The 24,332-nt window shown below is 41.4% G+C and overlaps 1 protein-coding gene across 5 annotated transcripts in view; it reads left to right on the top strand.

The window, feature by feature from the left end:
- fxyd6l (FXYD domain containing ion transport regulator 6 like) overlaps positions 1-23,093 on the top strand; it is a 55,012-nt gene extending 31,919 nt beyond the window's left edge. For all 5 annotated transcript variants that reach the window (XM_060921245.1, XM_060921246.1, XM_060921247.1 and 2 more), the window contains 4 exons: positions 1,139-1,213; positions 15,745-15,783; positions 15,963-15,995; positions 22,678-23,093. In XM_060921245.1, the coding sequence (XP_060777228.1) occupies positions 1,139-1,213; positions 15,745-15,782 (113 nt within the window). In that variant the 3' untranslated portion in view covers position 15,783; positions 15,963-15,995; positions 22,678-23,093. The remainder of the gene's footprint in view (positions 1-1,138; positions 1,214-15,744; positions 15,784-15,962; positions 15,996-22,677) is intronic.
- Positions 23,094-24,332: the final 1,239 nt, after the last annotated feature.

The following is a 24,332-nucleotide window of genomic DNA, read 5'->3' as shown; positions in this document are numbered from 1 at the left end:
TGAATGGAGAGAGCGGGAGGGTGGACTACTATCACGTCTCCACCTCTTAAATAAGAGGTAAATATTGCAGTCTATCGTTATTCAAAAACGTCAATTTCAAACACGATATCAATATATTTGTCCACGTTAATGAGAGGCTCGCGAACATTAAATGACGTTAACCTCTGTTAGCCTATCAATGCATAGGGCCTGACTAGCCTTTGGTAACACACTAAACGAATTATCTTTCATTTTTGGCACTTTTTCTGTTTGTGTAGATGGGAAGACATACTGAGAATCCAAATTGCCAACATTTGAAATAATAATTGTTTTGAATTATTTCTTGTCTTATTTAATGAAGGTTGTAATAGAATTAGCCTACATTTGGCTTAAGCTGGATGAGACAGAGACATAATTATATAGCCATTTGTTAAACAGCTGACAGGGAACGTAATTAACCGTTCCGGGAACGAAATTTTTTTTTTGTTCTAACCGGTTCGGGAACATCTGTTTAATGGTGGAACCCAAAACCGGAAACGTTAAAACTCCGTTTCTGTTCGGAACGAACCAATAGGAAAAAAATTCTGGTTCAAAGCCCTGGTTTAAGTCCAAAATATTTTGACTCCCGTATTCAGATTGTACTGAAGGCCTTAATGAACAGGACAAGTTTGTAAGATTAGAGCATGGATACTAGGTACCACTGCGTGTCAACAGTTAAAAACTCATCACTTTAGGGGCAGTGGTGGCTCAGTTGTAGGTTACTGATGATAAGGTTGAGGTTCAAGTCCCAGCACTACCAAACTTCCACTGCTGGGCCCTTGAGCAAGGCCCTTAACCCTCTCTGCTCTAGGAGCACTGTATCATGGCTGACCCTGCAGTCTGTCCCCAACTTCTTAAAAAGGTGGGATATGCAAAGCAAAGAATTTCACTGTTCTGTAATGTATGTGACAAAGGCTTTGTCTTAAGAAGACCACTGAACCATCAATCTATGATGTATCTGTATGTTTGCATACTTGATTATAATATAAATCATTGCAGAGTATGTCTGGCGGGAGTGGTGTATTCATAGACCATGTACAAGTGTCCCTGCATAATTCCTGTAAAATATTCCCAAATTTTCTGTTCACTTTGTGTATAATCCTCTCATTTCTCCTTTCAGACTACGAGTCAGTGCGGATTGGCGGTTTGGTCTTCGCTGTCGTGGTCTTCTTGTTGGGGATCTTTATCGTTATCAGTGAGTTGGTGTGGTGTGCAGGAGTCCTATTTGTGGCAGATATGATACCCAAAAACACACACACTTAAAGTACTTGATTCCCCGAGACCTTCGGTTACAGAGAGTTCTGAACAGTATGCAAAAATTCTCATTAGATATTTATTTCTCTGTTCTGATGCCAGCCGCCTTTTCAAAACTAAATCATTTACATGAAATGATACAGCCAGACCTTAAGCCATGCAAATTAACTAGTCTTCCAAAGAATTACATTTTATCTGTCGTGTCTTGGTATCCTTGACCTTACAACTGACGTCAAAGCAAAACAGAAACCCGGATGTCGGCCATGTTGGTGGATGTACAAATGCGGGGTCAAGCGACGTTCCAGACAAAACATAGTCATGCGTGCGCAACTCTTTGTTTTTCCATTGCTTTAAGCGTTCTTTTAGCTCTGCCGTACCTTTGTGCTGTATACAGTTGTGGTCTCAACAGTACTCGTGACCGCAGCACGTTTCGATTTTTTAGAATTCCGTCCGTGATTCGGAAAGAGGGCGAGGACACTCTGAGGCTTAGCACGGAGAGGAGATGAGCACGGCTGAACAACATCGGCAGGGCTGATCTAACAAGCTAAAGCCAAAACAGCTCGTGTTTGCAGAGATGCCAATCACTACGATTCGTGCGTAGTCACTACGTTTTTGACAGTAGCACTATGAGGCTACGACCGTCTATTCAGTTTATATGGGATTCATATGATTTTAGCATGGATGTGGTTCGAAACGTGTGGATCTATAAGGGTTCACGATATTTTGCCAGTGTTCGGTACATTTGAGGCCAATTATCGCTTGGTAATTCAATATTTTGACTGTATTTATGGTCAAAGTTTGCTTCGATGGGCGCCGCCATCTTTGTTGACAAGCGTTCTGCGCATGCGCGAATTAATTATCGATGCCGCGATGGAATGTCGAGCAGCCCATGTCACTAGGTATTGAGGGGCTGTCGGGGTGTTGTAACCTCACAAACTATCGCTCAAAACATGAAATCAGGGTTGTCATCCACCTAAAACACCATGTTCCGAATACGCAATGAACATTTCACGATATACAGTGGGGCAAAAAAGTATTTAGTCAGTCACCAATTGTGCAAGTTCTCCCACTTAAAAAGGAGAGAGGCCTGTAATTTTCATCATAGGTATACCTCAACTATGAGAGACAGAATGAGAAAAAAAATCCAGAAAATCACATTGTCTGATTTTTAAAGAATTTATTTGCAAATTATGGTGGAAAATAAGTATTTGGTCAATAACAAAAGTTCATCTCAAAACTTTGTTATATACCCTTTGTTGGCAATGACCGAGGTCAAACGTTTTCTGTAAGTCTTCACAAGGTTTTCACACACTGTTGCTGGTATTTTGGCCCATTCCTCCATGCAGATCTCCTCTAGAGCAGTGATGTTTTGGGGCTGTCACTGGGCAACACGGACTTTCAACTCCCCCCAAAGATTTTCTATGGGGTTGAGATCTGGAGACTGGCTAGGCCACTCCAGGACCTTGAAATGCTTCTTACGAAGCCACTCCTTCGTTGCCCGGGCGGTGTGTTTGGGATCATTGTCATGCTGAAAGACCCAGCCACGTTTCATCTTCAATGCCTTTGCTGATGGAAGGAGGTTTTCACTCAAAATCTCACGATACATGGCCCCATTCATTCTTTCCTTTACACGGCTCAGTCGTCCTGGTTCCTTTGCAGAAAAACAGCCCCAAAGCATGATGTTTCCACCCCCATGCTTCACAGTAGGTATGGTATTCTTTGGATGCAACTCAGTATTCTTTCTCCTCCAAACATGACAAGTTGAGTTTTTACCAAAAAAGTTCTATTTTGGTTTCATCTGACCATATGACATTCTCCCAATCCTCTTCTGGATCATCCAAATGCTCTCCAGCAAACTTCAGATGGGCCTGGGCATGTACTGGCTTAAGCAGGGGGACACGTCTGGCACTGCAGGATTTGAGTCCCTGGCGGCGTAGTGCATTACTGATGGTAGCCTTTGTTACTTTGGTCCCAGCTCTCTGCAGGTCATTCACTAGGTCCCCCCGTGTGGTTCTGGGATTTTTGCTCACCGTTCTTGTGATCATTTTGACCCCACGGGGTGAGATCTTGTGTGGAGCCCCAGATCGAGGGAGATTATCAGTGGTCTTGTATATCTTCCATTTTCTAATAATTGCTCCCACAGTTGATTTCTTCACACCAAGCTGCTTACCTATTGCAGATTCAGTCTTCCCAGCCTGGTGCAGGTCTACAATTTTGTTTCTGGTGTCCTTTGACAGCTCTTTGGTCTTGGCCATAGTGGAGTTTGGAGTGTGACTGTTTGAGGTTGTGGACAGGTGTCTTTTATACTGATAACGAGTTCAAACAGGTGCCATTAATACAGGTAACGAGTGGAGGACAGAGGAGCCTCTTAAAGAAGTTGTTACAGGTCTGTGAGAGCCAGAAATCTTGCTTGTTTGTAGGTGACCAAATACTTATTTTACCGAGGAATTTACCAATTAATTCATTAAAAATCCTACAATGTGATTTCCTGGATTCTTTCCCCCCATTCTGTCTCTCATAGTTGAAGTGTACCTATGATGAAAATTACAGGCCTCTCTCATCTTTTTAAGTGGGAGAACTTGCACAATTGGTGGCTGACTAAATACTTTTTTGCCCCACTGTATTCGCAAAAAGGAACTGAAACAGTCATCTTCTGAAGTAAATCAATCAGAACTGAATAAGTACTCTGACTTGATATTGATGAGATTAAAAGTGAAAGGAAGTTGATAAAAATTAAAAGTAATCAAAGTGACTTGACATTAAAGGGGAACAGAGGGCAATATATAGAGTAAATATAACAATAAAACACACATTAACGAACCTTATTCAAGACTTACAAAAGTTTTTTGTTCTAAGGTTGGAAAGTTATAGTGTTTTGAAAGTAGCTCGAGCAAACTATTTCCGCAGTTTGAACAGCCCGCCATGATATTAATTTTATCCAATCAGAATGCACGTTCATTTTCTCTGCATAACACTCATGACGTATGTATGTGCCCAGTTGTGTTGGCTCATTGAGGTTGGGACTAGCACGTGTGAATCGGAAAGTAGGATGAATTGTAAGTGATCGGCTACACAAACTGGTTCAAACTGGTACCCTTCTAAGCCATAGCCTGCTTGCAGTGTGTCTTGCGGGATCTCTTTGTATGATTCGACAGAGCTGTCGCTTTCACTTGATGCGCCCGACGCCATGATTACACGCTTCTCTCCTAGTGCAGTGGGTAGGGCTGACGTCACGGTCTTTTAAAAATGGCGACTCTTGTGCCGTTTAGCGTACCGACTATTATATTTACAATTACCAAGATATTTCGTTGTTTTCTAGTATATAAATTTGATAGAATACTTAAGAATACGTTACTTTGTCACATCAGCAACTGTATATATTATATTTGGTACCCCTTTAATCATGGGAATAAAAAGGAAATAGACATGTTCCAGTACAACTATTTGAGTATTTGCTAATTGAGTGTTCCAGCATGTTATCTATAAATATTGATGGTATGTAATCTGCATTTGTGTAGTAAAGCTAAGAAAATAATATTCACTGTTTGAAAGTTGATTGTATACAAATTACCAGAGAAATCTTTACTTTGTGTGAATATGGTGAGTTATGAGTATCACTCATGAGAAAATCATGAGTGATTGTGGTTTGGTTTTATTTTTCAGATAATTGAAAAAAAAAAACCCAAATCAACAATTTTCTCCCCCCAAAACCAACATGTCCCAGTTCATTGTGGTCACCTGTATTCACTCAGAATGGCCCTAAAAAAAGCACCAATTTCCAAAATTTTCAAAATCCAGCCCCCAGCTGGATTGGACAGACTACACGCCCTGCGGGCGCTCCGCTCGTATGCATGTCTCACTACACATCAGTTTCACAAAAGGTTGGCATCTCTGTATTTGCAGTAATCATTTTATCTCAGGCGAGATTCAGAAAGCTTTCTCATGGAAGAATTTGATTTCGTGTTGCTAGAATTTTGCTATAAAATGAGTGTTCTCTCGTCGTGGTTCACGCGGTCAATTGTTATTTTAACGCGTGTATTACCGTTTCGCTTCTAGGAGCGCCAGCAAAATTATACGATAGAAACAATCCAGACTGGACACCCACTCAGACAACAGGTTATGTTTCGTCCAAGGTCGGATGTGATTCTTTGGCAGCCAAACCAGATAGACTGCAATATCTGGGTACTCGATGGTCAGTAGAAGCATGTTGTCAGAAAAGTTGGACGACTTTTTAAAATGTGGGTCAAAACCGCTATATCTATCTTCTCTTTTGTATTGAATCTTCGCTCGACAGTTCAAATCGTGGTAATACTGAGAAAATTCAGCAATGTTTACAGACACGCTTTCAGTGGCTGCCATCCTAGTTGCTTTGTATAACCACCATCATGGTGAACGCTCGAAGTAGCATATTTTGATCACGTGGTTGCAAGTCATCTATATTCCAGGCACAGTTGATGTGTCTTCATGTAGGTCTGTACTTCTAATTGGGACAAAAAAATGAGAAAACGGGGCTTTTTGTGAGTTGGATAATTGCAGATGCTTAAAGGTTGCATAACGTGCTATTATGATACTCAATAGTTTTTCCCCCTCCCTGCCTTATTATAGCACTTAACTAATCGACTCCTATAAAGCTCCTATAGAGATCTTGCAGTCACGTGACCGGAAAGTACACAACCGCCATCTTGTCGGTCAAAAACACCACTGAATACTGCTGCACTTGTGTACAGAATGGATCAATTTCAACCGACGGACTACACGGCTCATTTTTCTAATGAACAGATAACTAAATATATGTCTAAAATAAACGATCTACAGATTTGTGACCCTTATGGCTTACCGGACGGAGTTTTCACGACCGGATTTTGAACTGCCAGCGGAATACCCGGACGTGTATAATTACCTCATTAACTTTCCCTCGCTGTTCAGTGGTGAAGCACTGCGTGCTTATAAATCTCTGGACAGTTATCTTTACAGAAATTCAGGATTTGTCAGCGACTCAGATGTGGCATCTTGTAAACAAGAATCCTCATTGGATGGGTAAGTCACTTAAGTATTGAGTATAGCACTGACCAGCCGATAATAGAATAAGGTAATTCCAGCTGTAATTCCAAATCGTCCGTCTTGTTTACATGGATCTGGCGTTGGAGAGGTAGAGGCTTGGCAGTGGAGGTTTGAGTGGCTGTTTTCTGAGCTTAGTCAACAGGCCGGCTCTGCAGCCTCGCTTTTGCTTCCGCTCCTGACGCCGCCTCCTTCGCTTTGCTTCCGATAACAATCCACGGAGACCCCGCTGGTCTCGCTATCTCGTCCGGAATGTTGTGCATGCGATGGAAATCGCTACAAACCGTCATTTTCTGCTGGAAACCAATGTCCAGTAAGTCCATACGGTTGTAGTGGATATTGAAGTCCGGTACAGACGAACAACACGCAAAAATACACACAAAAAACATAAACATGCACAGGTAGGGAGAGCTTGTAGCCGCAGCCGTTGTAGTAGAATTGTATATAGTAGGGTTTTCCAGAAGAAAAGGTAGAAGTAAAAGCAGAAGTAGAACCAGAAGTAGAAGTAGAAGGCGGAATATGGCGTTTGACCTACAAGATGGCGTCTGTCACAATCTGGATCGGCTGTGACGTCACATGCAAGTGCTCCATAGAAGCATGTTATCGTCAGAAAAGTTGGACGACTTTTTAAAATGTGGGTCAAAACCACATATCTATCTTCTCTTTTGTATTGAATCTTCGCTCGACAGTTCAAATCGTGGTAATACTGAGAAAATTCAGCATTGTTTACAGACACGTTTTCAGCGGCTGCCATCCTAGTTGCTTTGTATATCCACCATCATGGTGAACGCTCGTGAAGTAGCGCATTTTGATCACGTGGTTGCAAGTCATCTATATTCCAGGCACAGTTGATGTGTCTTCATGTAGGTCTGTGCTTCTAATTGGGACGAAAAAATAAGAAAACGGGGCTTTTTGTGAGTTGGATAATTGCAGATGCTTAAAGGTTGCACAACATGTGCTATTATGATACTCGGTAGTTTTTCCCCCTCCCTGCCTTAAGCCTAGGTCACAACCGGACGTACGATTTTTTGGCCATGCGATTTTTGGCGTTTCCCAAATCGCTGGGTTTTTTTTTTCGTGGAGAAAGATGCACGTTGGCCGTAAGTTTGTCTTGCAACCTGAAAAAAACGTAAGCGCCCGTAGAGTTTGTTTGACATGACAAAGAACCTCTGCGGCCAGTCTAGGGCTCGAAAATCAGCACGTCACACGTGCGCACTTCGTGTGTTTCTTGCGTTTTTTGCACGTGGACCGGCCGTAGGAGCACGTACGGCCGGTTGTGACCGAGGTATTATTATAGCACTTAACTAATCGACTCCTATAAACAGATAACGCTTGAGGAGATGAGGAACAATTTGCAGTAGTGGTCAACATTTCAATTACCTAATAGTTTATGTAATTTAAAATAATATATGGTGGCTGGTGTAGATCAGTGCTTAAGTCTGTGGTTAATCTCACGACTATTTGTTTTAAGTTCAAATTCCAGGACGAGCAGAGAGCCACAGTTGGACTCTTGAGAAAGAAACCTCATCTGTTCAGCTGTGTGTTTGGATTGTGTTCTGTCTTAAGGTCTTTATACATAGAGCGTGATTTTTATTTTTATTTTTATTTTTTCCCCTTCCTCTGGGGAGGGGGAAAAATATTCTATAGAGTGGCGGCTGCAATTATCGACTCCTTAACAGTCTTTTGGCTATTGCAAAAGTAGAAAAGACTTCCATCTCATCTCATTATCTCTCGCCGCTTTATCCTGTTCTACAGGGTCGCAGGCAAGCTGGAGCCTATCCCAGCTGACTACGGGCGAAAGGCGGGGTACACCCTGGACAAGTCGCCAGGTCATCACAGGGCTGACACATAGACACACACAACCATTTACACTCACATTCACACCTACGGTCAATTTAGAGTCACCAGTTAACCTAACCTGCATGTCTTTGGACTGTGGGGGAAACCGGAGCACCCGGAGGAAACCCACGCGGACACGGGGAGAACATGCAAACTCCGCACAGAAAGGCCCTCGCCGGCCACGGGGCTCGAACCCGGACCTTCTTGCTGTGAGGTGACAGCGCTAACCACTACACCACCGTGCCACCAGAAAAGACTTTCCATACGTAAATTGTGCATGAATAATTACTCGAAACTTGAAAAAACTGGGAAAAAAAAAAAGTTGATTCCTGATTACTTCAGATCATGTGATACTGTTCCACAATTATCAACACCTTTATCCACAGTTGAGAAAGACACCTTTTGTCCACAAAGAGAATGACAGGAACCTGAATGTGTTTCTCCTTCACAAACTTGACAGAATGCTTCAGAAATTCAAAGAACAAATCACTGTCCATCCAGCCATTGTCAGTATGACCATAAATGGTTTCTGGGAAATCCAACAAACCTATATTTCTGAATCTCCGGCCAGGAAAGACAATTAAAGGAGGCAAGTAATCCCCTAAGGCGTTGAAGCATGCCAGAACCGTGATTTGACACTTTGTGTTGGAAACAACTTGGTACGCATGTCATGAGAGTACAGATGTTAACACCTGATTACAGTTGTGCTCATAAGTTTACATATTCTGGCAGAATTTTTGCTTTCTTGGCCTTTTTTCGGAGAATATGAATGATAACACAAAAACTTTTTTCCCCACTCATGGTTAGTGGTTGGGTGAAGCCATTTATTGAAAAACAACTGTGTTTTCTATTTTTAAATCATAATGACGACACATCCAAATGACCCTGATCAAAAGTTTACATTCCCCAGTTCTTAATACCGTGTATTGCCCCCTCTAACATCAATGATGGCCTGAAGTCTTTAGTTGTGGATGAGGCTCTTTATTTTCTCAGATGGTGAAGCTGCCCATTCTTCTTGGCAAAAAGCCTCCAGTTCCTGTAAATTCCTGGGCTGTCTTGCATGAACTGCGTGCTTGAGATCTCCCCAGAGTGGCTCAGTGATATTGAGGTCAGGAGACTGAGATAGCCACTCCAGAACCTTCACTTTGTTCTGCTGTAGCCGATGACAGGTCGACTTGGCCTTGTGTTTTGGATCGTTGTCATGTTGGAACGTCCAAGTACGTCGCATGCACAGCTTCCGGGCTGATGAGTGCAAATCTGCCTCCAGTATTTGCTGATAACGTCTGCATTCATCTTTCCTTCAACTATGACCAAGTTTCCTGTGCCTTTGTAGCTCACACATCCTCAAAACATCAGCGATCCACCTCCGTGCTTTACAGTAGGAATGGTGTTCCTTTCATCATAGGCCTTGTTGACACCTCTCCAAATGTAATGTTTATGGTTGTGGCCAAAAAGTTAAATTTTGGTCTCATCACTCCAAATTACCTTGTTCCAGAAGTTTTGAGGCTTGTCTCTGTGCTGTTTGGTGTAAATTTTTGTTGGCCTACCTGACCGTGGTTTGGTTTTAACAGAGCCCCTGATTTTCCATTTGTTAACCACAGTTTGAACACTGCTGACTGGCATTATCAATTCCGTGGATATCTTTTTGTATCCCTTTCCTGTTTTATACCGTTCAACTACCGTACCTTTTCCCGTAGATCCGTTGACAATTCTTTTGCTTTCCCCGTGACTCAGAATCCAGAAACGTCAGTGGCTGGATGAAAGATGCAAGAGTCTGTCTGGATCCCAGAAACTCACTCAGCTTTTATGCACACACACTGATTACAAGCAAACAGACCACAGGTGAGGACGTTACCTTTAGTAGCCATTCAAACCCATTTGTGTCAACTTCTGTGCGTGTTATCAGGCCAAAATCACCAGGGTATGTGAACTTTTGATCAGGGTCATTTGGGTAGTTTCTGTTGTCGTTATGATTTAAAAAGAGAAAACACAGTCGTATGACAATAAATGGTTTCACCCAACCACTAAGCATGAGTGGAAAAGATGTTTGTGTTATCATTCATATTCTCTGAAAAATGGTCAAAGAATCATAGATTCTAGTAAACTAGACCCAACCGCCTAGCGGCCAAAAATATACTATTCAAAAAAAGTAGGGGATATTGGATTTACAAGTAGAATGAAATGCAGATCATGAGGTCAGGAAGGAAACAAATGACAGAAAAACATTAAGGAAACATTTGTCAATTTATTCGAAACCCTGTGTACAGTCAGTAAAGGACAGATTCTCCAGAATAAGGGTCAACACAAACACAGGGTCACACAGCAAATTTACCACCATTTTGAAACCGAGTCAGTAGCGGGTAAAACCCCCTCGGCGTGGCATACTCCTAACGAGACGTCCCAGGTCATTTTGGGGAATGTTATTCCATTCCTGTTGCAATGCTGCAGCAAGTTCTTGGACATTGGCAGGAGGTTGTTGACGTTGGCGTAGCCGCTGTCCAAGCATGTCCCAGACATGCTCGATGGGGGAAAGGTCTGGACTGAGTGCTGGCCATGGTAATCTGGTGATATTCTGCTGCTGGAGGTAATCTGTAACGATCCTGGCCCTATGACATCTGGCATTGTCATCTTGGAAAATGAAACGGCGGCCATAACAACGTGCAAACGGCACAACATGGGATGCCAAGATGTTGTCCCGGTAGTACTGCCCTGTGACACGTCCAGTAACAACATGCAAGTCTGTTCTGCCGGCAGCAGTGATGCCTCCCCACACCATTACAGAGCCACCCCCATACGGATCATGTCTAATGACGTTAATGTCATGGAAACGTTCGTTACGTCGGCGCCAAACCCTCCTGCGTCTGTCCAGGAAGTCCACAGTGAACCTCGACTCATCTGAGAACATTACGTGGTTCCATCGGCGATTATCCCAGCGTTGATGATGACGACACCATTGGAGTCTGGCCCTAATGTGACGATCCCTCAAACAGGGAATGACACGAGGATGTCGGGCGTGTAAGTGAAATCTGTGCAGTCGATTCCTGATGGTCTGGCCACTCACTACCAAGCCAGTATCCCTTCGAAGTTGAGACCTTATCTGATTTGCTGTTACCATACGATTTCTCAAGGCAATAGTGCGGATGAATCTGTCCTGAGCCTGAGTTGTTGCCCTTGGGCGACCGGATCGTGGTCTATCCTGAACAGACCCTGTAGCACGATGTCTGGACCATAATCTGCTGATGACAGACTGGGAAACATTCAATGCTCTTGCCACAATGACCTGTCTTGTGCCAACCTGTAGCATGCCAAGGGCATGTAACCTCTCATCCTGTGTTAGACGGCGCATGGTCTCTGTTTAATTAACGACTTCAACCACTGATAATCTGATGCTTTCTCTTCAAAATCTTCCTTTGGAGTGGCTCTAACCTTCCAATTCAGAGTCATGCAAATTTGTGGCACGACCCCCTTGATCATCAGTAGCATCCCGTGCTGATCATGAGTGTCATTGATGTGTTTGGGTGATGAATTTCTTTGGAAATGCTTCCTCAGTAAGGAACTATACAACATGCTTTCGTATCCCTTTGTATATGTGAAAATTTGGATCTCAAAATAAAATATCCCCTACTTTTTTTGGATAGTATATTTTTGCCTAGCGAGTGGGTCTAGCCTCGCACCATATAAACAAAAACACCCCGGGCATCAAATCGTGCCTGCCAATCACAACGCAAGGTTTTTGTTTGGATTCTTTGGGCAGGCTTTTGCAGGAGTGACGACAAAGCTGCGCGACGCTGGAGAAAGCGCAACAGGAAAGATGGCTACGGCTAGTGAACAGCGCGCGTTTGACTCCGCTTTGGAATCAATTTTAGAAGAATTAGACTTGGAGTTTTCATCGAAACATGAGCAGGAAGAGGCTCTCCGCTCATTCCTTTTCAAGAAGGACGTTTCGCTGTTTTGCCGACCGGCTATGGCAAAAGTCTGATCTACCAGCTGGCTCCGCTCGTAGCCAAAAGGATGGGGCTAGTTTGTGCAGTACGAAGAATTAATAAACAGCTTTGAAACATTACTTTTTGATTGTTTCTTATTTTCCCGTTATTTTAAATTTAAGGGAAATTATTTCACCAAACACCACTAAATAAAAATAAAACCTCAAAAGCAGTTTAAGCAAACCTTTGAAAAACACTTGGAAAAAAATGTGTATGTGGTACAGACTCCAAACTTGTGGTCATTATCTCCAAACTTCTTAATATCTAGAACCTGTTTATTAATTAATACGCATTTTGAAAAATTATTTAATTTCAAGGCCTCCCCCACTGCTTTCTGTCGCTCTGACTACGTCACAGTCACTGTTGCGCTGATTGGTCAGGGCGTTGGCCTATACACACAGAGACAGTTTGAAAGACAGCGGTTTGTTCCTCCCACCCCCTTCGGAAATGTCTATGGATCGAGGCCAGACTAAATATTCACATTTAGTCTGGCTTGCCAGGGTATGTAAACTTATGAGCACAACTGTACTTGTAATGCAAAGGGGAAATCCACTCTCCTCTGCGTTGAAAATGCGCCTGGGATTAAGATTCTGAAAATCCGGTACCTCTTTCTCCAAAAATGAATTAAGGCCCTTGTACCAACCCTGAAGCATTTTCAAAATTGATGGAGGCTCGTTCTCTCCCAAGAAGTTGCGGAACCCGTTCTGTTCTCTCTGGATGCCTCTTGTGAAATGGGTAAAACCATCCTTTGCCTGGCAAATTGGTGGTGAATGGCGTTTTCCTCCCATCGATCCATAACAGTTGTAAATGCCACTTAATTCCACAGGGTGTCGATAATGGTGGACACCGGTGAAAGTGATGACGATTATCAAAACATCACGTGACTTCTCAAACACACGTTTAGATACAAAATGGCGACTGTCAAATGAAAGGGTAAGAAACAAAGTAGGTTTCGACAAGCATATCATGAAATGTTGGTGAATTTTTGATGAATAAAAACACGACCAGGATCTTTCCATCATGCTTACCTGCAATGATGACGTCCAGGTTTTAATCAAATTGTTGATCAGGCTAAAAAAAATTCTATCTCCGGTAACGAGTTGTGTCATCAGACGACAAGATCAAAGGGCGAGCGGGGGCCTTCCAGTTGATTAACCAGTAATAACGGTTATAACTGCAACTCAAATTTTTTTATAAAAGGTTTTTTTTTTAAATATTGGTGAATCTGAAAAGGTGTCTAATTGTAGCCCCCATTCTATCATTTCCCCCCTCTTTTTTCAAACAACTGTTGTGTAAATGAACACCTTCACGTCAAAGGTAAATGTTTGTGTGTGCGGGGGGGGATTTTATTTATTTTTTCAGCAGGTTTGATTTTTTTTTCTTCTAATTTTGTACGCAAAAGGAAAAACCTGCAGATTAGGTAAAAATATCGAGTGACTGGAGTTGCACAAGCCAGTGCGTACTTGGTGCTGGTCCCAAGCCTGGATAGATTGGGGAGGATTACGTCAGGAAGGGCATCCGGTGTAAAAACCTACGCCAAATCAAACGTGACTCATGATCATCCGCTGTGGCGAGCCCGAACGTGAACGGCTGGAAGTAGTAGTTCGTATACAAAAGGAACATATTCAGCCAATCAGGGTGTAGGTTGTTGAAACGTCCTCACCCTGCTGCAGGTTTGCTGTGATAAATGTCTTTGCGTTTTCATGTCACTTATTCATGTAGTGCTTTGAGTAAAGACCTTTTTGTTATACTTTGCGTTGGAGAAATCATCTGCTAGTTTAATCAGCTCACAGAACAAAGCCTTCCTGATGATTTGAACATACTTTTATTGCACTCATGATGACTTTCCAGTTGTATTTGTAAAATAGTGAGAGAAAAAAAAAGCCCAATACCAGGGGTTTTCAAAGTGTGGGAGAGTCAGCCCCCCCTCAGAGAGCAAATAAACAACAGTGCCCCCCCCTTACAATTTGTTGTTGCTATCCTTAATGTTCCATTAGTATTTTAAAAAAAAAATGGTTGTTGTACACTTATTTTTTTCTTTTACACATTTTAAACATCTGTGCTTTTTAAAACATCTTGTTTTCCACATTTTAAACATCTCATAGCATCGTTAGCTAGCACCTCTTGGCAGACAACACACTGTAGCAGTGGAGCATCTTCAGATCCAGTCCGTGAAAATCCAAACTTTAAATAATCGTGGTCATACTTCCTTCTTTTTTCAGTACCCCCAGGATGTTGCGGGCTAAAATGTCTGATGTTGCGGGGTTTTTTCCAAAAAATTGCGATGAAAGTTGCGGTGTGTTTTAGGTTTTTGTTGCGATTACGTTGGGGGAGGAAGTGAAAGTTGCGAGAAATTGTTGCGATTTTCTCTTTTTGTGATTAAAATTGAGTGATATGTTAAATATTAAGTTATTACTGAAAAACTATTGATTAAAAAAAACAAAGACACTGAGAAATGGTCCTATAAACAACTTTACCAATATAAAAGATTACCAGGACTACAAAAATGCAGAAAAATAGGCTTTACTTATCCAAATGCACCTGTTGGTTCAAAAGTTAAAGTGCAGAGAACCTCACAGCACAACATGAAGTTACCTTAAAATATAATATAAATGCCTCAGCTTTCATGTAAGAAAAAAACTATTAATACTAGTACTGTGTGCAGGCAGTCTCTCCTGAAGACTAAATTAAACAATAATTATAAACAAATAAAATAAATGGCTCAGGCTTCATAGAACAAAAAAACAACAACAATTTGAAAAGAATCTCACAGTATGATGCTGAAGCTGCCTAAACAATGGAAAATAAAATACCATTTTGGCAAAAATGTTGGCATCCATTAATTTCTTGTATTAAGTAAAAAAATAATGTAAAGTGCACACAGTCCTTCACTGTAAACATAACACACTTTCAGTAACAGAATTTAAGCCTACATAAACACTGACTCGCACATGCAGCTTTGCCAGATACTGCTGACGTTTTCCAGTCCAAAAAAGTTCAAAACCCGCCAAAATGCACTTGAAACTGCCCAATCTGGCAACATTGCACGCATGCTGCTTCTCTTGAACGTATACACGGAAGTAAGGCGGAAGGTAGTTTGTCGACGTCACCTCAAGACGACACCAACGATTGGTCAAATTTGCGGGAAGGTTGCAGTGATTTAGATATAATTGCAACACCGCCCTGAATTCGCGGGGATTGGTTGAATTAGCGTTGAAGTTGCAAATCGCGAAATCCTGGAGGGTCTGTTTTTTAGCTTGGCCCAGACTCTGTCTCCTCACTCACTGTAGCTTTAGGTACTAAAAGTCAGTCCATTTTGTCTCTGGCAAAGGCTAGCTGAAGTTCACTAAATGTCCACAATAGTAACTTATTCTGGTTTATTTTTCCTCACGTTGCACCCCCCCGAAGAACTCTGGTGCCCCCAAGGGGAGGCGCGCCCCACACTTTGAAAAGCCCTGCCCAATAATAAATGAATGCAGTTACTCGTTTTAAACTCGGATTTATGTCAGGTTTCATTAACTGCTCTCTCTCTCTCTCTCTCTCTCTCTCTCTCTCTCTCTCTCTCTCTCTCTCTCTCTCGTGTTTCCCATAGGCCGAAAATGCCGTTGTAGAGGAAGCCAGGCCTCTTAAAGTGAGTTGAGAAGGAAAAGCAGTTTACATCATAGCTTAAGATTCTTTCTCCTGAGCATGTGATGCAATGCAGTGTAAAGTGTTTTGGTTTTTACTCTGTTTCTGTCTGTTCTTCTTTGTTGCCTTGCTGTAGGCAGTTTATTGGGAGTTAAATTCAATATTTTCTTTTTTCATTCAAAGTGAGGGGGGGATGTAATCCAGAAGCATCCTGAGGTAAGAAATCCTTGTTTTATCAGTGTAAAACCCTCATAGCAGTTCAATGGCAGGAAAAACCATGACACACCATCTTTGATTTACCAAATATATTACTTATTTTCACACACACCAGTAAGATTGGTTGACTGAGACTGTGCATTGCTTACTGCACCATCTGGCAATGCGTGTGAAGTTCTATACTGTCGATAGGAATTAGAAGCTACTGTATAAAATGCAGAACCTGCATTTGAGTGAGTCAATTCTATGCATCATTTTGCGTAACTGAGACTCGATTTAAGCTTTTATACCCGAGTGGAAGAGTTCCGAAGGTAATGGTATAAATGCCTGTTTGGTTTAACGTTGTGATCGGATATTAAAGTCAGGAAATCCTAATGCTTGCCCAAGATTTAACTACTTTATTCATGCTCAGCTGCTAATTTGCAATTCATTATATTTTTGCCAGTGTTATTTTGCTCCTCTAAAGAAATCATGCGCACAAATTAAGTAGGCTGTTTTTAATTAGGCTCTGTTTTTAACTGACCTATTAAAAAAGGTGTGTAACAGTCCTCCTACAATTATGCTGTGGATAGCAATGACGAGATGTATATCGCATCCCCAGGCTATCACTAATTAAAATCGTCTGTCCAAAGACACAGTATGGTCAGAAATTTACTCATCATGGGCATGAATTTCATTGAACTGTTTTTCAGGGGAAGACTGATTGATTGATTATACAACATGCATTTTTTAATAGGGAAAAAAACAAACAAAAGAATTTTAAATTTTTTATTTATTTTGGGTTTTCTGAAATCAACATGGTCAAAATTATACATGCAAGGTCAAATTTACATACACCCACTTATTATTAATTCAGTGTTGCTGAAAGGTTGAAAATGTCTTAACTTCCTGTTTAGTGATCATGATTTATTACAGCTGCTGGCTTCTCTGTGCCTATATATATATATATATATATATATATATATATATATATATATATATGAGTGATTCCACGCTTATGGGTACTGAAATGGGGACATGAACTAATTTTTAAAAATCCACCTAAAACCATTTCTTTTTTTTTTTACCATCAGGTCACAAAACATGTAATCTTTAATGAATGATATGTTAAAAGATAACTTTAATTTTCTGAGATGTAATAAAAACATTTATATGCCAAAGTCAGAACGTAACAGAAGTGTTGTGGACATATATATTCTCAATTTTAACAATGTAGAATTACTTTTTGAAACATAGGAAGGTGATGTTTTAGGAAATATAATTAATAAACATGTGTAGTAGAATAAACATACACATTCTTTCAATAAGATTAAGATGGTATATAGCTAGATTGTAATTAATTTGTAACAGACGCGAGATGGACAATCGTAACAGAAGTAATGTAACAGACATCATTTTGGAACTCATAGGCTTGACTTTGGCATATAAATATGTTTTTATTACATCTCAGAAAATTAAAGTTATCTTTTAACATATCATTCATTAAAGATTACATGTTTTGTGACATGATGGTAAAAAAAGAAATGGTTTTAGGTGAATAAGTTCATGTCCCCATTTCAGTACCCATAAGCGTGGAATCACTCATATATATATAAGGATTTGTTGAGGAAGTACATACAGTTGTGCTCATAAGTTTACATACCCTGGCAGAATCTATGACTCTTTGACCATTTTTCAGAGAATATGAATGATAACACAAACATCTTTTCCACTCATGCTTAGTGGTTGGGTGAAACCATTTGTCAAACGACTGTGTTTTCTCTTTTTAAATCATAACGACAACAGAAACTACCCAAATGACCCTGATCAAAAGTTCACATACCCTGGTGATTTTGGCCTGATAACATGCACAGAAGTTGACACAAATGGGTTTGAATGGCTACTAAAGGTAACGTCCTCACCTGTGGTCTGTTTGCTTGTAATCAGTGTGTGTGCATAAAAGCTGAGTGAGTTTCTGGGATCCAGACAGACTCTTGCATCTTTCATCCAGCCACTGACGTTTCTGGATTCTGAGTCACGGGGAAAGCAAAAGAATTGTCAACGGATCTACGGGAAAAGGTACGGTAGTTGAACTGTATAAAACAGGAAAGGGATACAAAAAGATATCCACGGAATTGATAATGCCAGTCAGCAGTGTTCAAACTGTGATTAACAAATGGAAAATCAGGGGCTCTGTTAAAACCAAACCACAGTCAGGTAGACCAACAAAAATTTACACCAAACAGCACAGAGACAAGCCTCAAAACTTCTGGAACAAGGTAATTTGGAGTGATGAGACCAAAATTGAACTTTTTGGCCACAACCATAAACATTACATTTGGAGAGGTGTCAACAAGGCCTATGATGAAAGGAACACCATTCCTACTGTAAAACACGGAGGTGGATCGCTGATGTTTTGAGGATGTGTGAGCTACAAAGGCACAGGAAACTTGGTCATAGTTGAAGGAAAGATAAATGCAGCACGTTATCAGCAAATACTGGAGGCAGATTTGCACTCATCAGCCCGGAAGCTGCGCATGCGACGTACTTTGACGTTCCAACATGACAACGATCCAAAACACAAGGCCAAGTCGACCTGTCATCGGCTACAGCAGAACAAAGTGAAGGTTCTGGAGTGGCTATCTCAGTCTCCTGACCTCAATATCACTGAGCCACTCTGGGGAGATCTCAAGCACGCAGTTCATGCAAGACAGCCCAGGAATTTACAGGAACTGGAGGCTTTTTGCCAAGAAGAATGGGCAGCTTCACCATCTGAGAAAATAAAGAGCCTCATCCACAACTACCATAAAAGACTTCAGGCTGTCATTGATGTTAGAGGGAGCAATACACGGTATTAAGAACTGGGGTATGTAAACTTTTGATCAGGGTCATTTGGATGTTTTTTGTTGTCATGATTTAAAAATGGAAAACACAGTTGTTTTTCAATAAATGGCTTCACCCAACCACTAACCATGAGTGGGGAAAAAAGTTTTTGTGTTATCATTCATATTCTCTGAAAAAAGGCCAAGAAAGCAAAAATTCTGCCAGGGTATGTAAACTTATGAGCACAACTGTATTCTTGGGAGGTGTAGCCACTTTGCCAAGCCACTTTGCTGGAAAAAGACCCAAACTGTCACCCTCAGCTGAGACGAAATTGGTTTGGATGTTCAGGAACTACCAATTCCCAGGCCTGCTATGAACTGGAAGCTGCTAAAACAGTGTCTACAGTCAGTGGACTGAAAGGCTGCCATCCAAGAAAGGAGCCCTAGCTCCAAAATCAACACCCTCAAGCTCAACTAAAGTTTTCAGCTGGACCACATGGACAAAGAAAAAGCCTTCTGGAGAAAAGTTTTATGGTCAGGTCAGACAAAGAATGAGCTGTTGGCCACAATGACCAGATATAGGTTTAGAGGCATAATGTGAGGCACTGAACCCTGTACCAACTGTAAAGCATGGTTAAACAAAGTGACTGGAATAACGAAGGAGGACTACCTCCGTATAACCTCAAATCATCAGAACCTGGGACACAACTGGGTGTTCCAACAGGACGAAGACCCAAAATGCATCAAAGCTGGTTGTGGACTGGATAAAGCAGGCTAACTTTAAGCTGTTGGAATGGCCTTCCCAAAGTTCTGACTGCAACCCAATATGTGGAAATATGTGGACTGTGCATAAACGCCAGGTCCATTTTAGGAAACCATTCATCCATCAATCATCGATGCTGCTTATCTAGCAGGATCAGGGGAGAAGTTGGAGCCGTTCCCAGCTGACTTCGTGCAAGAGGCAGGGTCCACCCTGGGCAGGTTGCCAGTTTATCGCAGGGCTAACGCAGAGATGAACAACCACTCGCACTCTGACACTATGGGCAGTTTAGAGTAGCCGGTTGACCTAATCTGCATGTTTTTGGACTGTGGGAGAAAACTGGAGCACCCAAAAAAGAGGGAAAAAAAATGTAGGCACAAGGAGAACACACAACCTCCACTCGGAGCCTTCTTGCTGTGAGGTGACGGTGCTAACTATTGTGCCACCCTGCCAGGAAAGCAACAAATTTAATCGGACTCTACTGATTCTGCCAAGAAGTGGTCAAATATCCAACGAGAATTCTGCCAGGAGCTGGTTGGTGGCTACCAGAAGCATTTACCCAAATATTAAGATGTGCCGTCTGTGTATAATTTTGACCCTGTATTGATTTCAGATAACCCCGAATAAATTAAAACTTGTTCACCAAAATATTTTTATTTAAGATGCTGTACAAATCATTCTTCCTCAGGAAAAAAAAAAGTAGCTGAAAGAAATCCGTGATCACCATGACCTTCGTGACCATGATGAGTACATGGTATAAACTTCTGACTGCCACTGTGTAATGGTTCTAAATATGCAATTTTTTTTTGTTGAATATGCCTGGTCCTGATGAGGATTAAGCTTACAGAATTGTTGTCTTGGTAACAGGTTTGACAGCCACTTCAAAGACTGGACAAATCCAATCTAGCTAACTCTGTTATCCATGTACGAAGAACCCCAAGTTATCAAGAACAACTCAATTTTGTATCACTGCTATGCAGATGACACCCAGATTTATTTTGCTCTATCACCTAATGATTATGCCCCCCTTGAATGTCTCTACCAGTGTATCGACCAAATCAACAACTGGATGTCACAAAATTTTCTTCAGCTGAACACAGATAAAACAGAAGTAATTCTATTTGGGGGGGAAGATGAAAGACTCAGGATTACCACTATTCTTGACACAAAGGGGATTAAAACAAAAGATATGGTTAAAAATCTTGGTGTTTTCATTGACAGCGAGCTAAACTTTGACAGTCACATGAAAGCAATCACTAAATCGGCGTTTTATCACCTAAAAAACATTTCCAAACTAAGAGGACTTGTGTCAAAAAATGATCTGGAAAAACTTGTACATGCCTTCATCTCTAGTAGGGTTGATTACTGCAATGGCCTTTTCACAGGCCTGCCAAAAAAGACCATCAAACGACTTCAGCTGGTTCAAAATGCAGCGGCGAGGGTTCTCACATGAACAAAAAGAACAGAGCACATTACTCCAATTCTAAGGTCCCTTCACTGGCTTCCAGTAAGCTACAGAATTGACTTTAAAGCATTGCTGCTGGTGTACAAATCTCTAAATGGTACAGGGCCCAGTTACCTCTCTGATATGTTGCAGCGGCCTAACCCAATCAGATCTACCAGATCGCAGCAGCAAAATTTACTGGTAAAACCTGTTGTTAAAACAAAGTGTGGTGAAGCAGCTTTTAGCTACTATGCAGTACAGCTATGGAACCAACTGCCAGAGGACATTAAAAATGCTCCTGCTGTTGGCAGCTTCAAATCTAGACTAAAGACGAAGCTGTTCTCAGATGCTTTCTGCTAACTGATAAATATCATCATCTTTACATGTTTTAAACTTTACTTAACTTTTACAGTCTCTGCATGTTTTAAACTTTTATTCCATTTTATTCTGCTGTTTTTTACTGAACTTTTACTTCATTTTATTTTATTTCTACTATTGTTTATTTTTTTTTTCTCTTCTTCCCCCTTTATTTTATGTAATTTTATTTTCTATTGTTTACTGTTTTGCTTTTACCTCTGTAAAGCACATTGAACTTAGCCTGGCAAGCCAGACTAAATGTGAATATTTAGTCTGGTCTCGGTCGTAGACATTTCCGAAGGGTGTGGGAGGAACAACCCGCTGTCTTTCAAACTGTCTCTGTGCGTATAGGCCAACGCTCTGACCAATCAGCGCAACTGTGACATAGTCAGAGCAACAGAAAGCAGCGGGGGAGGCCTTGAAATAAATAATTTTTCAAAATGCGTATTAATTAATAAACAGGTTCTAGATATTAAGAAGTTTGGAGATAATGACCACAAGTTTGGAGTCTGTACCACATACTTAACATACACTTTTTTTTTTCCCCAAGTGTTTTTCAAAGGTTTGCTTAAACTGTTCTTGAGTTTTTATTTTTATTTAGTGGTGTTTGGTGAAATAATTTCCCTTAAATTTAAAATAACGGGAAAATAAGAAACAATCAAAAAGTAATGTTTCAAAGCTGTTTATTAATTCTTCGTACTGCACAAACTAGCCCCATCCTTTTGGCTACGAGCGGAGCCAGCTGGTAGATCAGACTTTTGCCATAGCCGGTCGGCAAAACAGCGAAAACGTCCTTCTTGAAAAGGAATGAGCGGAGAGCCTCTTCCTGCTCATGTTTCAACGAAAACTCCAAGTCTAATTCTTCTAAAACTGATTCCAAAGCGGAGTCAAACGAGCGCTGTTCACTAGCTGTAGCCATTTTTCCTGTTGCGCTTTCTCCAGCGTCGCGCAGCTTTGTCGTTACTCCTGCAAAAGCCCGCCCAAAGAATCCAAACAAAAACCTTGCGTTGTGATTGGCGGGCACGATTTGATGCCCGGGGTGTTTTGTTGATATGGTGCGAGGCTAGACCCACTCGTAGGCAAAAATATTTTTGGCCGCTAGGCGGGTGGGTCTAGTTTACTAGGCTACATTGAACTGCCACTGTGTATGAAATGCGCTATATAAATAAACTTGCCTTGCCTTTAAAAACCCTTGAAAGTTCATTTAAGTGCTACTGTTCAAAATGTACCTTATTAAAACAAAAAACTTGTGCATTTGCTTTCAGAGATGCTTATTTGTATGTTATTCCATTGTATGATTTTTCTGTGTGTCTGTTGCAGCATGTATTACCACCAATAGGAGACGGCAGTGGGACGGCACAAGCTTAAAAGGATCCCGTTTTCTTAAGTGTGTTCACGTTTGTGTCCGACTGACTTAAATAATTGCTTTCATCCAACGCTACTGTTTTTTCTTTCTCAAAGATCTGATCCATATCCTTAGTTGACAGTCTTTTATTATGTGGTAGGGATTGCAGCTTTTATAGTTCATCTGAGCACCCTTGACATTTCCTTTGACTTCTGTAGCTTGCAGTTTATGAAGTATTAAGGTATATTTTTCCCTTCATATGATAGCATTTTATACATTTTGTAAATTCTTTTAATTGTTTGCAAGACACTGATTTGCTGTTAATGATTCATTCGATTAAAAGAACACATGACTGATAGCTTTTCTATCAAATAAACATGACTAAATGCAATACGCAGTGGTTTATTGTGGTAATCTGTACCAAAAGCACAAATTGAAACTAACAACACATCGGTGTTCTTTCAGATAGGGTTTGACTAATACACTATCGCTACGTTCACACTGCAAGGCTTAATGCTCAATTCCGATTTTTTTGTGAAATCCGATTTTTTTGTGAGGTCGTTCACATTAACAAATATATGCGACTTGTATGTGATCCTCAGTATGAACGAAAAGCGACCTAAAAGTGTTCCGCATGCGCATTGCAGGATACGACGACGTCACACGCAGTGAGCATGGCCAGTGTTTACGGAAGTAAAACCGCCCGGTTGCGGTATGACCCATCCAATCTAGCTTGAATAGCCGCATCCCCCCAAATGGAAATCAGCTCCCTAACCTCTGCGTCCTTCCATTGAGAAGATTCAGAACCTTCACAGCCCGAAGCGTCCCTCGCATTGATGTCATGCGCAGGGGCGCAGATATGTTTTTTGAACTGGGGGGGACAAAAAACTGGGGGGGACAAAGCTGCCAGCAAACCAACCCCAACCCCGATATGCCTGTCAAACTTGTTGTGGGTTACCATAGCAACCAAGCTCGAGCTCGCAACCTGTGCAGTCTGCGCAGCTCAACCAACCGAATATCAGTCTTTGTTTTGTTTTATGTGAGTTGTTGCAACTATGTATACACTGCCGTGCACCTCAGTAAACCGAATGGTAATTAGTCTTTTGATTTTTCCGTGAGGTTTGCCTTATGCAAAGTGGGGGGGACCGAACGAAGTGAATTTAAATCTGGGTGGGACAAATCCCACCCGTCCCACCCTCTATCTGCGCCCGTGATTATGCGCCATGTTGTTGTAACGTTTTTTGAGAGACCCGCCGCCTACTTCAGCGCAGAATAGTGACGTTTGTGGCTTGTTGATGACGTGTAAGTCGGATGAATGCGACCTGGCAGTTCAGACTGAAGTCGCATATGAAAAGAGCGGATAGGAATCGGAATTAGGACCACATATCCAAACGGCCTGGGTCGGATTTGAAAAAATCGGATCTGTGTCGTTCATATTGTCAATAAAAGATCAGATGCAGGTCACATATAGGCGAAAAGATCGGATTTGAGTCACTTCAGCCTGCAGTGTGAACGTAGCCTATGACCAAAAGATTTGGGAACCTGACCATCATACAGGTCGAGTCCCGATTTGCTGCTGTTATAACCTCTACTCTTCTGGGAAGGCTAGCGCTTGTGCAGGCCACTCGAG

Source organism: Neoarius graeffei, chromosome 5 (genome assembly GCF_027579695.1).
Source record: "Neoarius graeffei isolate fNeoGra1 chromosome 5, fNeoGra1.pri, whole genome shotgun sequence".
Classification (NCBI taxonomy): Eukaryota; Metazoa; Chordata; class Actinopteri; order Siluriformes; family Ariidae; genus Neoarius; species Neoarius graeffei.
This window is presented reverse-complemented; position numbering and strand designations above follow the sequence as displayed.